Source organism: Protomyctophum bolini (genome assembly GCF_963924005.1).
Source record: "Protomyctophum bolini genome assembly, chromosome: 7".
In the NCBI taxonomy this organism is placed as follows: domain Eukaryota; kingdom Metazoa; phylum Chordata; class Actinopteri; order Myctophiformes; family Myctophidae; genus Protomyctophum; species Protomyctophum bolini.
Genome location: NC_137868.1, coordinates 19,733,306 through 19,749,677, shown reverse-complemented (window position 1 = coordinate 19,749,677; position 16,372 = coordinate 19,733,306). Strand labels below are relative to the sequence as shown.

At 41.9% G+C, this 16,372-nt stretch overlaps 1 protein-coding gene across 1 annotated transcript in view; it reads right to left on the bottom strand.

The window, feature by feature from the left end:
* The window catches only part of ascc3 (activating signal cointegrator 1 complex subunit 3), a 187,845-nt gene that overhangs the window by 41,460 nt on the left and 130,013 nt on the right, over positions 1-16,372 (bottom strand). Inside the window, exons 23-28 of the mRNA XM_080767693.1 lie at positions 15,541-15,639; positions 14,534-14,702; positions 11,068-11,288; positions 10,310-10,395; positions 9,492-9,658; positions 435-580 (exon numbers count right to left, since the gene is read on the bottom strand). Coding sequence (XP_080623819.1) covers positions 435-580; positions 9,492-9,658; positions 10,310-10,395; positions 11,068-11,288; positions 14,534-14,702; positions 15,541-15,639 — 888 coding nt within the window. The remainder of the gene's footprint in view (positions 1-434; positions 581-9,491; positions 9,659-10,309; positions 10,396-11,067; positions 11,289-14,533; positions 14,703-15,540; positions 15,640-16,372) is intronic.

Below are 16,372 nucleotides of genomic sequence, written 5' to 3'. Positions count from 1 at the left end.
GGACCCCTGTGTGTACCCAGACCCCCGGTTCTTTTTTGTCCTTTTATTTATTTTTGCCGGTGAAAGTTACAGGACTTCTTAGTACTGTACGACATATATGAATCACAGTAATAAACATTATCACGTCTTGGTCTCTCTGATATTATAGATTTGTTTTGTTTGAGCTGTTGGAAACAACTAGGCTACACTTGGTTGGCAATGTCCAGATGACAACAACATGGCTTCTGTGAATTCAGAACTGACGGAACCATTTTGAATTGAGAATTGATTTTTTGAATCGAGAATAGTCTTGAATCGGAAATCGATTTGGAATCAAATCGCGACCCCAAGAATGGGAATCGAATCGAATCGTGAGATAGATTTGAGAAGCACTGACGCAGGGAGGGGACTGGTACGGATGTGTCTGTGGTGTTTTCACCATGTATACACCTGACCTGTTTGATCCCCAGCCAGTCGGCCAGATCTCGTGCATTGGCCAGAGCGGTGGAGAGACCGACCACGCGCACTTTCCTGTTGGTGTGGGAGGAGATGAAGTTGGTTCTGGACACGATGACTTCCAGCACTGGACCTCGGTCCTCCCCTAGGAATCAGACACAACACGTTGTCACAGGGTTTCTGCCACTGGTGGAAAACTAAGTACAATTGTGAGGTTCAAATGTCCAATCTGAACCCTCCCATCATTTTCAAACATGTTTGATGATATTTATATGGAATTATGGATCACACTGGGCTGTAACGGGGAGTCAGCGGGACCCAACGTAAATGTTGGTGGCACGGGCGGTATTTAAATACCTGTGGGCGGACACGGGCGGTCAAGATAAAATCAGCGGGACTCCGCGAATCCTGCATCCTCCCGCAATTAACCAGATACAGAGCTTATTATACACTTTAGCAAAATAATGAATGTCTGAGGAGAACGTATAATTTCCTGTCTGCGCTGGACAGGCAAAGCACCGAGTCACTCTCTCCAGAACTGTGTTGGACATCTTCAGGCACGTTCCCAAAGCTGCTAGCCTGGATAAGCCAGACCAATCAGCCGTTGGCAAGAACAAAAGATTGACAAAGCTGCTGCACTTGTCAATCATTTAGCCTAATCAGTCTCTGTGAGAACTGAGAAGTGTGTTTTACCCATAGAGTATTAAAAGGAGGGTTTTACCGACGGAGCGAGGAGTTTCCTTTCCCCGTGATGGACATTATCACTTCTAAACACCTTTTGGCTTTTGCCTGCATGTGTGCGTCACTCAGCAGTCAGCAATAACGTGAAACGGAACACAAACAAAGATGAGTATAGGCTACAATTTGTTTTATATAGTAACCACCAGCACGCAGCCCCCCCCCCCCCCTCTCTCTCGCTCTCTCTCTCTCTCTCTCTCTCTCTCCAATAATCACTAATCATCAGTGTGCTGTGCTGCGCACTGGCCGTGCTGGCTATTTTTTTTTTTTTTAACTTAAATTTTTATTGTTTTACAAGACAAGACAGAAAAAACCAACTTACAATACATATAACATCACAGACGTACAAAAAATAAAAAACAGAAAAATAAAAAAATACAACAGGCATCGACATTGCGTTTTAAAAAGTTACATACATCTTTCTAGGCATCCACAGTTGTCTCTCATTCCCCTATACCCTTAAATATTGTCCATTTATACCATTTGTCCTCCATTTTTTCTTCTTGTAGCCTCAGACTGTGTGTTAGTTTCTCCATAAAATGAATCTCCTGAATCAAGTCCTCCCATTGTTCCTGTGTTGGAGGTTCCATCTGTCCCCATTTTCTTGTGATAGCTTTCTTTGCTGCCGCCAATACAATGTTTATCAAATATCTATCCTCTCCTCGTATCTGACCCCCCATCAGGTTTCCTAAATACAAAACATCACACTTCATAGGCACCTCGTATCCCAATATCTTTTGTATCTGCTCATGTATCATTTTCCAAAACATATCCATTTTGGGACATTTCCAAAAAACATGTGAGTGATCTACATTTGCATCCCCACAACCTCTCCAACATTGTATCTGTTGCTTCAACTGTTTACTCTTGATTTTTGGTGTTATAAAAAATCTGCATAGGTTTTTCCAAGAGAATTCCCTCCATATCCGTGAATTGGTAGTTGACTGATGCATTCTCCACATATGTGTCCAATCCTTTTCTGTAATTTCTATGTTTAGTTCTGCTTCCCATTTATTTTTAATGTATTCCGTTGAATGACTGCCACTCATCAGAGTTGTATATATTGCTGATATAATTCGAATATTTTTCCCCTTGTATATATTTTTGATGATTTGGACAATACCATTCACTTCTATGGAGGGCCTCCCTTTGACTTCCTTAGTGTAATAGTCCCTTAGTTGCAAATACCTGAAGAAATCATGTTTATCCAACATGTATTTAACACTCAAATCTGTGAAACTCTCCAATGCCCCATTTTTCTCCAAAACACACCATGCCGTCATTCCTCTATTACTCCATATTTTAAATTCCTTATCATACCCTGCAGGTTTAAATGAACTATCAAATGCCATCCATTTTAAAATCTTTATATCCTCTTCTAACTTATATTTTTTTACTATTTTAAACCAGATCTCCAGTGTAAACAGTGTGATTGGATCCATACAATGTTTTATTTTCTTAAACTTTTCCTTGTCTCCTATAATATTCTGAATGGGATGTTTGTTGAATTCCTTTTCCATATCTTTCCATTTTGCTATATAATCTGGTTTACACCAACATCCTACATATCGTAATTGGGCCGAATAATAGTACATTTTTAGGTTGGGAAGACTCATGCCCCCTTTTTCCTTTGGGAGTTGAAGTGTTTGAAATCTGACCCTTGGCCTCTGCCCTGCCCACACAAACCTAGAGATCATTCTGTCCCATGTAATAAATTGCCCTTGTGGGACCTCTACAGGTAAGGATTGGAATAGAAAAAGCAGTCTGGATAATACATTTATTTTAATTGCCTCCAACCTTGAGTTCAGGTCTAGTGGCAAAGTAGCCCATCTTTCAATGTCTTTTTTTATCTCCTGATTTAATTTTTCGTAGTTGGCTTTATATAGTGTGGACAAACTTTTTGTTATGTTTATACCCAAATATTTAATACTTTTTTGTTCCCAATTAAAATTGAAGGCTCCCCTTATAGTTGCATTTGGAGTATAGTTTAAAGCCAAAATCTGTGTTTTGGCTATATTGATCTTGTAGCCTGATAAACGACCAAATTCTTCTAATACTTTGCTTAAAATGGGGAGTGAGTCATTTGGTTTCTGGAGGAAGGCAATTACATCATCGGCAAAAAGTCCTATCTTGTGTTCGCTACCGTTTACCGTCACCCCTTGTATACCTTCATTATCCCTCACGGCTTGTGCTAAGGGTTCAATAAAAAACGCGAACAACGTAGGCGAAAGACAGCATCCTTGCCTAGTCGATCGTTGTAGGTTGAATTTCCCAGATAAACTCCCATTCACTTTAATTCTAGCCGTAGGTTGTTGGTATAATGTTTTTACACATTGTAATGCTTTCTTATTGAATCCAAATCTTGTCAATACCGCGTAAAGGAAGCTCCAGTTGACCCTATCATAGGCAGCCTCTGCATCAACCCTCACTAGTAGAGTGCTTGTTTTAGTCCTCTGTGCTTGATCTACAATGTGTATAGTTCTCCTTACATTGTCATGAGTTTGGCGGCTGATTATGAAGCCCGTCTGATCCTCGTCCAGAAGCTCGTTGGCTATGTTCGCTAACCTTCTAGATATAATTTTGGTGTAGATTTTGTAGTCCACATTCAAAATGGATATGGGTCTATAGCTCCCACATTGTTCTTTATCCCTTCCTGGCTTTGGTATCACTGAGATTATTGCTTCGGACCAAGATGGTGGTATTTTATGTTTGTTTAGGGTCCAATTAAAGGATGCTACCAACATGGGTATCAACTCTTCTCTGAACATTTTGTACCACTCTACAGGAAACCCATCACTTCCTGGTGATTTATTATTTTTAAAGGAACTAATTGCCTCCATAATGTCGTCTGCTGTAATATTAGCTGTTATTATACGGTTCTGTATTGCCCCTATGCTTGGCAGGTCCAGCTGATCTAAATACATTTTCATTTCTTCTTCCTCTGCCTGTTCGGGTTGTGTATAGAGGTCCTCATAGTATCGTTTAAAGACTCTCTCTATTTTCTCTGGTTCCGTTGCTAATTCCTTGGTTTTAGGGTCTCTAATTTTGCTAATATTGCTCAATGTCTGCTGCTTACGCATACGTTTAGCCAATAATTTAGTGGCTCTTGCCCCGGCCTCATAATAATTTTGTTTTACATATTTACTTTTCCTTTCAATTTCGTCTAATTGGGCATCCTTTATTTTAATTTTCAAGTCTTTAATATTTTTGTATATTTCCTCATTTTTTGTTATCTGGTATTCCTGTTCCAATGTCCTTAAATCTTCATTATTTTTCTTATAAGTTACTAGTTTAGCCTTCTTCATTAATGCAGTCTCCACTATCAATTTACCTCTCATGACAGCTTTCATAGCATCCCATATTATAGTCGGATCCACTTCCCCATTGTTATTTTCTTCAAGGTATGTATTCAAATCTGATCTGACTTTCTCTTTCCTCACTTCACTGTTCAACATACCCATATTAAGTCTCCACGCTGTCTGCCTCTTCCTATTATTTAAACCAATTTTCAAAAACAGTGGGTTGTGGTCTGATAGATCTGCCCCTCCTATCTCACATTCCTCAACTCTGTAACTATCACCCTTATTCACAAAAAATTGGTCGATCCTAGAATGGATTTTATGTGCAGCCGAGTAATGGGTGAAGTCCATATCTGTTGGGTGGAGTCTTCTCCATATATCTACCAGCCCCATCTCACTCAATGATGTGTTTACAAACTTAGCTAAATGTGTCTTGCTTCTTTTCTTACTTGTTGTATCTTTTTTATCACATAAAACCACATTTGTATCCCCTCCCGCAATCAAAATACCCTTTGTTTCCACAGCTATAACGTCAAACATGTCTTTAAAAAACTTCTTGTCACTTTCTGGTGGTGCATATATATTTACTAAAGTTACCGGTTCATTATCTATTCTCCCCTTCACAATAATGTACCTCCCTTCTTTATCCTTAATCTCCTTTTCAAAATCAAAGTTGACTGTATTAGCTATTAGTATTATAACTCCTCTTCTTTTCCCATTTTTGTATGAACTATAATATGAGTTCCTATAACCAAACCTTTTTAGTTTATCATGCTCCGTTTTGTTTAGATGAGTTTCTTGTAGAAAGAAAACCTGCATTTTTTCTTTTTTCAATTTTGTCATGACCCTTTTTCTTTTTACTGGCGAATTCAACCCGTTTACATTCAGTGACATTATCCCCAACTTATTAGACATAGTTATTCCTTATTGTTCCCTTCATATTTGTTTCTTGTCTAGTTACATTACAGTATTTGTATCCGCTTGTCGATAAACCAAAAACACAAAACACAAAGCACACACATAGCTTCCAAACACGATGTAAAACATCCGTGACCCTTAAACCCTCATAAGGGGGTGAGGGGATAGTCCCCGTCTTACACGAGGGCCCCTCTCTAGACAAACTAGTACTACTCTCAACCTGTGAGTTTCCCCAGTGCCTAGCCATTCCCTACCTAATTAAGCAAACCCTTCCAGTTGGTACATTTAAATGTAAAAAAATATATTAGTGAAGCCCTAGTTAGCATATTCACTACAAAGAGTTGGTTGTATACAAAACAAAAACAATAATATATATGGGGGTTCAATATTAGAAATGAACAAAAATATTATATCTATGGCACCCTCTGTATATTAATTTATCTTTCTTTTCTTTCTTTTTCCTTCTTAAAAATAAAACCAAACAAAAATACCCTTCTTCGCCTATCTTTCCCCCCTCCCTCATTCAACCCAACTCTATGTTACCTCTTTTCACAGCAGAAATCACGTCCTATTTCCTCATAAACATTCGTAGACTGTCCTTAGCTCTCCACGCCGCTCCTCGCCTCTTTTCCACCTTCCTCCACTCCGGTTCCCACCGTTGTCCCCCTCCAACTCCTCGCCTCTCTCTCTCCGTCCCCGCGACTCCCGACCCCGCCGCCTCCACCTCCGCCGATGCGCCGGGTCCCGTTGCAGAGTCGCGGCTGGATTCTTCTTCCATGTAGCCTCTCTCCCCCATGGCCTGGGCTACTTCCTCCGCACTTCGGTACGTCTTCTCACCGTCAGGCCACTGTACTCTCATCTTCGTAAACGGCGTCTGGAACCGGATTCCTTTTGCTTTCAACAGTCTTTTGAACGGAATATAATCTTTTCTCTGCCTCACAACTTCGGGTGGGTAATCATGATCGAAACCGAGCTGTTTGTCTCCTACTTGTATCTTTGCCTGCCAGGCTTTTCTTAGCACCATTTCCTTCGTCTCGAATTGAAGAAAGTTTACCACAATAGACCGTGGTGGTGCAGACGGGTTGGTAGGTTTCTGAGTCAGTGCACGGTGCGCCCTCTGTATCTGGAGCTGAATACCTGCTGGTAGCTCAAGCTCCGTGTGGAACAGCTGCTCCAAATATTGAATTACAGTGGTCCCTTGTTCGCTGTTTTCTGCACAATTGAATACACGGATATTATTCCTTCTTGCTCTGGCCTCGGCATCCAATTGTCTTTCTTGTAGTTGTTCAATGTGGTCCGCCAGTGTCATCATGGCCTCGTTCGCTCCCGTCCTCCAGTCCTCCACCTCTGATATCCGTGTCTGCGCCTCGGCCATGTTCGTCTTCTGCTCAGTCACCTCCTCGTCTTGTCGTTGTAGCTCCCGGTCCACTATTACACGATAGTTTGCGAATTCTTCCTTCATTTCTCTCTTCAGTTCTTCTTTAAACTTAGCCAGCTCCTGTTGTATGCATGCCTTCTTTAAAAGTCTTTAGCTCTTTGGTGATTTCAGCGAGCCCGGTCCGTATGACTTCGGCACAGTCCTCCGCCATGCTGTCGGCGTTTTCTTTCACTCCACTCCCGTCGTTGTTTTCTTCAGTTTGTTTATCTGCTTTATAACTTCGAGTTATCCTACGGCTTCCTTGTTGTTCACCACTCATTTCTTGTCATATCTTTTTCATTTTGAATCTGTTTTTCCGTGATTATTTTAACTTATCATGACCAACTTTGGGGAGCTCACTAATCAAGCAGCTCCTTCCTCCGCCATCCTACCGGAAGTCTCCCGTGCTGGCTATTTTAACACCCAATCAGACTTTTCATAAAGTACAAAGCGGGATGATCAAATTCTCTGCAGTGGAGAAGGGGACCCAGGCCCAGCACCACTGCTCAAAAGACCTATAGCTAAATGTGAAAGAAAGACGCGAGGTCGTTTATTCCCCCCCCCCCCCGTGCTTCGACAGTCACATTAGTGCAAACTCCTTAAGTGTCACGTTTTCTGAATAGCGTAGTAGGCCTATAACATTATTTTATTGCAGGCTATATGTTCATATTTCGTTCAAATAAAACGTTTTCAACCAAGAAATATCAATTCTATTGAACATAGTTCTATAGTATCTATACATATAAATGCATTTTGGTGGGCACTTTTTTTTCCTTCTCTTTTGTTTTTTTTCTGACGGGAATTCCCGCGGGAGCCCGGGAAAAGGTCCGCAAATTCCCGGGAATTAAAATGAGCCAAATCCGGGAAAATATTAAACCCTAGTATATAGTATAACTGTACAATTGTATATACTTTGGCAATTTGAAAATAGACGCTCTACAAGCTCACAATGTTTCGCATAGCAACGTGTTGTGAGCTTGTAGATCAGCTATTTTCAAAGGATGTATATTTTATACAAACTTCGGGGACCTTATATCTTGATGCAAATATGTTTGTTCTTTTACTCAGCTACATTTTTAATACCACTGTACTTGTAACAGAGTATTTCTACAACAAGCTATTGATACTTTTACTGAAGTAAAACATGTGAGTACATCTTCCACCACTGGTTTCTACAGGCTGTTTCAGTGGAATGTTTGACACACTGCAAAGGCAACAGCTGCAACTCTAGATGACTTCAGCTCGGGGTTTGTTGCTAGTTGCGAATAGCTGTTGTGCATTAAAAATATATTATTGTTATTATTCTGGACGGGAATAAGAGAGATACGGAGAACAGTATTTGCTGACAAGGCTGCGGAAACTCAGAGAGGCAGATCTTGTGGCTAATGCTCTAATCTACCATAACAAGTCCTGGTTTTGTCTGGAGTTGAATAAATGTTCATCTCGATCACCCACAGCTTCCACGGTTGAATTAGCCCAGAATTGCATCTTCCACAGCAAAGATGAAGTTTTGTACTTTCATTTGACTGTTTATTTTTTTACTTTTACTTCATCCCACAATTTTGTAATCCATTTTTCAACCCGGTGCCAATTGCCTAAGGCCCTAAACTGTAATCCTGGGCGCTACTCTCCTTCTGCCAACCTGGGGAGAGCCCTGTACTGAGCTCATGCTTCCTTCAACGCATGAGGAGTGAGCAGGCCACTTCTCATCACCTGACAGGGGGGAGTTTCCCCGGTAGGACGTAACGCGTGGAAGGAACTCGATATTCAAACCAGTTCCTTTCCCCTCCATCGACTGACTATAGGGGGAGGCAGTACATAGAATACTGCATGTTTTCTGTGAGGGTACCTACCCTAGGGGACACGGGGAGAACATGCAAACTCCACACAGAAAGGCCCTTTCGCTCCACCCAGGGTATGGGTATGGAGTGGAGAAAAGAACACGGCCACAGCACCCCCACAGCGTCCCCGGCGGGAATCGAACCCGGGACCTTCTAGCTGTGAGGCAACAGTGCTACTGGTGCCTCTATTTTGTATTGTTTCATTCATGTTTATATTATTTGTGTAGTATATTGGTCTTTCTGTTTATTCAATAATAAACAGACTTGTGAATGACGCAAGATAACGGGGGAGCAAATGTGCTATAAATAAGACATTTAAAGTCCACCTGAAGATGTCAGTTAATTAACTAATCATCAGCATTAACTACTTTTTAAGCATTAAAATAATCACTGTTTTAATGGTTAATCAACCATTATCCCTCAAGTGTTAAATGAAACCCTGGCTAATAAGCCAAATATGCCTTTATACGTTATAATTGCCCTCTACAAAAAAAAAGCCTTCAATATTGTATTTATTTTAGAAATGAATGCATGTGCTAATAAAAAGTATTTAAAATATTGCTATTATGCTCATATTAAGTATTACGTTTGTTTTATTAACACACACCATAAATGCCATAGGGCTGGAGCACACATGGGCAAATGTCATCATCAACTTGCGACCGGAGCGGCCCCCATCGAGTAAAAGACGAAGTATTTCTAAAATAAATTAAACGTTTAAGGTGTTTTTAGTTATAGTGGGCAATTATAATGTATTAAGCCTAGTTATAAGGCTTATTAGCCAAGGATCTCGTATTCCTTCCAAACTGAGTTCCATGCAGCGAGCAATTTGGGGAGACGTACCGAGCAGGTGGATCTCGTCGATGATGAGGATGGCTACTTTCTGGACGTAGCTGCGGTTCTGCCAGCTGCGGCTTATTCCGTCCCACTTCTCCGGTGTGGTGACGATGAGGTCAGCCTGAGCGATGGCTCTCATGTCAGGGGTCACGTCACCTGTCAGCTCCACCACTCTGAGGGAGGGAGAGAGGGAGGGAGGGAGAGAGGGAGGGAGGGAGGGATGGAGGGAGGGAGGGAGGGAGGGAGGGAGGGAACGAGGGAGGGGGAGTCAGGAAGAGTGAAAGAGAATGCCGAGTGTTGGGTGTCAATGAGGCCCCTGATGTAACACAAAGCAGATCTTTATTGCAATCTACATCGTAAAGTTGTGTTGTTGTGCCCTTTAATCGTGGTCACACGTAGCCTGGGTCAGATGATCGCTCTGAAACGTTCCAGTGTGGTGTGTGATGATCCAGGGAAGGTCATACTGTAAGCAACAGTTTGAATTGTTTTATATTTTACTGACATCACTGACCGATCCGAAGGATGGTTGACAGTTGTGCGCACCAAAGCGTAACCAGCTAATACTATAATAAATATGGCAGGTGTATCTTGGGATTTTGACAGAACTACTATTGCAATTATTATTGCAATATACATAATATTTAGCTCAGTGGGTTACTTACTTATACTTGTTAGTATTATTATCATATTTCTCACAAATGTACAAAAATAGCATACAGGAATACAAGTGAATACAGGTGTGCCTGGAAATGCTGAAGACATTTTAAAAAGTGTGTATTCAAGGTCACATTTTGGGAGACATCTCTCGATGTCGTCACACTCACTTCTTTCCCAGTTTCTCCTCTATTCTGACCTTCCAGTCCTCGATCCTCTCTCTGACCAGGGCCTTCAGCGGAGCGATGTACACCACCTGACAATGATACAATGACAATGCGTTACAGACAGGAGTTTATGTTCATCAAAGCATTGGTTCCCAAACCTTTCAGGTCCAGACCCAAAAGAGAGACGTTTGCCCGGGACCCATAACTAGTGCAAAAATAGCAGATCTGCTATTTCCACTACTTCTTAAACTTGTTTTCTAATTTATGTTTTCTTAGATTTCTTTCTTTGAAATATTCATGGGATTACGTTGAAAAGAATATTTAATTTGTTTTTAATTTATGCAAAACGTTGCATTTTTGGGGCATGTTTTTTGAAAATATTTATGAATAATAATGTAAAAAAACGAAACCAAAAAGATAAAGGGACCCATACAAATGTGTCCGTGAACCACACATGGATCCCGCTCCACTGTTTGGAAACCAGTGCATTTAAAGGATCCCCATTAGTAGTAGCCTACTGAACATTACAGAGCCAATACAAACCATGGAGTACAACCACCATGCTACTTAAACACCTTTCATGCTATGCAGTAGACTGCAGCTTAAAGTGATTCCAAAGAACCGCACGCACGCACGCACGCACGCATGCACACACGCGCACACGCACACACACACACACACACACACACACACACACACACACACACACACACACACACACACACACACACACACACACACACACACACACACACACACACCTTGGATGTTGGATACTCGTTGAACACCCGGAACATGGCCATCTCAGCAGCGATGGTTTTGCCAGAGCCCGTTGGCGCCCCCAGCAGGACGTTGGTGTCGCTGTGGTAGAGCGTGTGGAAGATCTGGGTCTGGATGGGGTTGAAGTGGGTGAAGGGGTACAGGCTCTCGTACTGCCTGTTGCCCAGCGCTGTGACGGGCAGCGGCTGCAGGTCCAGCAGCTCTGGAGCAAGCACACACACAACATTCAGACACATACCCTCTCTGTCATCTTAAGCCATGAAGACCTTGAACGCGTCTGTGTCACCTTACAGCTTTGAACCACTTTAACAATTATTTTAAACTCTAGCTGTTGAAAAAGATCGTAGCGTGAGCTTGTAGATCTGCATTCTCTTCCGCAGCCAAATACATCTAATTTTGGGGGTCCTTGAGTTTGAGCACCACTGAAATAAAAACATAGGTTTTTCAGAAAACTGTCAAGATTTAGAAGAATCTGGTCTCTACATTCTACAAATATGCCTTCTAAATAAGTAGTTCTCAAACTTTTGGGATTTTTCTGAAATGTTCAAAAGTGGCAGATGTACAAGCTCATAAGAGTGGCACAAGTGATGCGCTGTGACCTTGTACATCTGCTATTTTTGAATGGTCCAACGCTAAAATCTAAAACGACACAGATGCTTCCCCGGTGTTAATTGGATAATCTATAATCCAGGCAGGGAGTTGTCAAAACATTCCAGTACAGACCACAAAAAGATACATTCATTTTGGTGTCTTGCCCACATACAAAAATACATCATGAATTTAAGCCCTCTTGAGCCCTACTTAATAGTGAAAATAGCAGATGAAATGAAGCTTACAATGTGTCGCGATGTTACGTGTTGTGAGCTTGTGATCTGCCATTTTCACTTTTTACCATTGTATTGATGGGTCATTTTAAAACATGAAATTAAAAACATGAAACATGAGATCTGAAATTAACCTCAAGAAGATTGAGAATCTTTAATCTTTTGAAAGATGAATTCAAAAAATAATAATATATATAATAATATAGGAAATAAACAAAAATAATAAAATAATAAAGGGATATTTATTCTACGCCCTAGACTCCAAACTGTGTCCAGACCCATCCTCCACGAGGGGCGAGCTCCAAAAGTCTTTGGCATGCCACTCTACAAAAAGTGCTACATAATACTTTTCAAAGTGGCGTGCCACTCTCCCTCCCATTCCTTGGGAAACACCATCTATATAATAAACACCATCAAATGCAGGGAACTCCCCCAACTTTATTCAGAATTCAAGCACATTCCTGTATGGACCATGATTATGGTGTATTTATATGAGCGTGTCTGTCCATCTCACGCTAACCCCTGCTTACTGGAGAATGTCCATGAGAAATGTCAGCGAAGCACTGAATTAAATCGGCAGAGGAGACTTTGACCTAAAGCGGTGGTTGTCAACCCTTTTCAAATCAAGGCTCATTATTTATTTGGCATTTGAGCCAAAGAACACCATTTGATGAGATTTTGTCTCGCAGACCCAAATCACTGAATATTTTGTTGTCGTTGGATAAGATTTTGCCCACAATTGCATGCTGTATTGACGTGGTACCATAGTTAAGATAAGAGCCAAACGTTCTATCTAATTGTGAAGACTTCTTTTAAATTACGGTAAGTAATGTAGAGGATATTGTTTAACAATACATTAACTCTTTAACTCTAAAAGACCTCTTAAGGGTCCGTTTGGTTACTCTCCATCATTTAGCTGAGGACCACCCTGACCGCCACGTTTCGAGCTTGTATTATGTGATACTTTTATGGCTTTTGTGTGACGCACACTGATGAACGATACATTCTGTAAACAGTGGCACAAACGCGCTGCACAGTCCGGATTAGAAGGTAGCACGGGCCCACCGAATACCCCAGAGCCGAACCGAGAACCAAGCTGGTTCGGGCCCAAAATATTGACTTGTCCCTCTGGCAGGGTCGGTTCCATTCCAAATTGCCGCGGGTCTCGGACAATGCATTTACCCGTGAGGATCCGAGCTTCAAATATAAACCCTTCAACATAAAAATAGGTTTAACCCATTTTGGGCGGGAACACCTTTTGGTGTTAGCATTATGTTATGTTTTAGCTATTGAAAAATAGCAGATCTACAAGCTCATAGCCTACGAGCTTGTAGGTCTGCTATTTTTTTTAAATCAAAGAACGACTGAAGACATGTAGAAGACATTTTTAGAATCTGATCTCAGGTCAAAATGGGTTAAAAAATAGAGTGCTTTGTAATTATTACATTCTAAAATCCATGTTGTCTCTGTTCTACATTCACGCCACGGCCAATTGGAATGAAACGCATGCCAATCCCAACACTGCGCGCACACACAGTCACACTGGCTATAATAATGCAGACAGGGCACACACAGTCACACTGGCTATAATAATGCAGACAGGGCACACACAGTCACACTGGCTATAATAATGCAGACATGGTGGCCCTCTTGAGCGACGTGAAGTGCAAATCATTCTGTACAATAGAGGTGGAAGAATCTTAGTCCAAGTCCATGTTTGAGCTATTTTAAATATGAATTTGGGGGTCCTTGACATGAACGTTTTAGAAACACTGTTGTACTGTATTCATACACGTGAAGAGGAGCAGATCAAACTGCAAATCAAAGCGAGAAATCCCCAAAAGGAAAGTCAGCTGTGTGGGACAGTTTTGTTGTGATTGTTGACGGCTCCGTTAAGAATGTCGGTGCCGCTTTATGCTATAGACTCATAGGTCTCATGTCATGCTGACAATAAGCATAAATATAGCATCGGACACACTATGGGTCCAAATATATTTAAGATCAGATCCAATTTCAACCAGCTCCGTTTCGGGACCGGTTCCAATTGTATGGACCCGTGTCCAGCTATGTGTGAGCCTGAGTCAGAGCCCACATGGAGGGGGGGATTGTGGCGGGAGAGAGATGGTGCTGAAAGACGCATGAATATGATTATATATCTATAATCTGACTGAAATTAATTATGAGAAGGCGGGATAGTTTGTACTGGAGTCCTAAGGTAATGGCAGCTAGCCTGCTAGCACCAGCTATTCATCTCCATTAGTGACAAAACTCTCAGAGTCTGGTGAGTGATGGATTTTTAATGACTGTCAATGTCATTATCGTTCATAAAATCCCAACGAGCACGTCCACAACTATTAGTTGTCGTAATAAATTTAGTTGTGGTGTGACATCCATTTGAGTTTTAACGACTTTTTAAAACGACATATTTACAGTCGTCCTCGTGCTTGCATGTGAATGGCCATTAATACTTTACTTAAAATGACCATTTTCAAGTATCTTCATATAATTGGTCCTCACTAATGCTCATTGTAACTAAGACGGCACAATTTGCATCTAATCACTCTGGTCCCTTTTCCACCAAAAGACATTTGGTGTGTGTGTGTGTGTGTGTGTGTGTGTGTACCGGTGTGAGGGGGGTGTCTCTCAGGTAGTATGAGGTGCTGGAAGTTGATGATGCAGACAGCCTCGGCTCCCAGCCAGCGGTCTGACACCGCCCTGATGTAGTACTGGGAGGGAAGAGGCTCGAAGATGGGGATGGTGAACACGATGTGCAGGGGCTCTTCTGTCACCACCTGGAGGGAGGACACACACACACACACACACACACACACACACACACACACACACACACACACACACACACACACACACACACAGTGTAACATCATTCGTGTTAATTTAACTCTGATAATGTAATAAATGCAACCAAATGGTCCCGTACATTTAACCTCAAAATCACAATCCCTATAACACTAGACGCAGCCTACCAAATAACCAGAATGTTTTCCCTCGTGGGGAATTTTGTTGGCTAATGTGCTTGTATTTGATGTACATGGTACAAATATACAGCTTATGCACAAAAAAGGCATTGTACACAGTCACACACACGAGAAGACATGACAATGTCGCTTGTCTACAAAATGTGTCACAACGTGACGCATTTTGAGCTTGTAGATCTGCTATTTACACTATCTTTGAAAATCCAACATGGAAATGATTACTCACTCCCAATCTTCCGCCGTAGTCTGAAAACTCACCTCATCAGACTCCATCTTAGCCCGTAGCACTTGCACTAGCCTCGACGACCTTACAGGCGTATGCAAAGGCTCAACTTATGTAATTTAGATAGCATAGCACTCTATAGTGTGTATACTCATAGCTTTACTGTACAGTATTTCTACTGTTAGATAGATGCTAGATTCTTAGCTTCCTTGTGATTCTTGATGACTATTTCTATGTATTTGATGTATTACCATGTGCTGTTCTTGCTTGCTGTTAAGTCTCTCTGGACAAAGAGTATCTGCTAAATGCCTAAATTCTATGACGATTATGCAAAATGAATTGCGATTATCTAAATAAAATTGCAATGATGACAGGCCTAGGCATGAGAGGGGCAGGGGGGAGGCTCACCTGTTTCTTCTGCAGGAGGAAGTACTCAGAGTGGTAGATGTGGTCGTTGATGGGATCCTCCACCCACAGCCACCAGGGCTCTGCCACTGATCCATGCACCTGGACGACACACACACACACACACACACACACACACACACACACACCTCACTTAGCTACTGTAGGTACACCTGGGAAGTTATGCGGGAACGCCTACTGAGTGGCAAAAAACTACTTTCTGGCCTTGACAGACCATACATCCAAACAGAGAAGTCCTATCTGATTGCATTAAACAACGTTAAACTCACTTTGACACTCACTTTTGTGCCAAAGGTACATCAATGGGCATGTCAACATTTTCATATGCATAGCAAACATATGAATATAAGGGTAGGTTCTTAACCACTGCGTCACTTGAGTGCCGCAATTTTATACTGGATATACCGGGTTTCGATCGATGTAGGGCATTCATTTACGAAAAGTTACAATATGGAGATATATAGCAATGATAATATCTGGCTGTCACAGTCCCAAGGCACACCTTGGACCTGTCTCATGCAAAGCCGCCGCCCCCCCACCGTCCCCCCACCGCCCCCCACCGTCCCCCCAGCTGCACGCCCGGCCGGTACCACAGCTTATAGCTTCCTGCTGCCGTGGAAAGAACGGATGGTTGACCGCCGCGGAAGACAGGTTTATGAGACGTGGAGAGAGAGAGAGAGAGCGCGCAAGGAGGGGGAAAGACACTGGAGCTTCCGCAGATAAACACACCAACGCCACCCACTATATCATCTTCTAAACAGGTCTGTCTGTGGCTTTTTGGCACAGAGGCCACAGAGCAAAGGGCCACTATTGT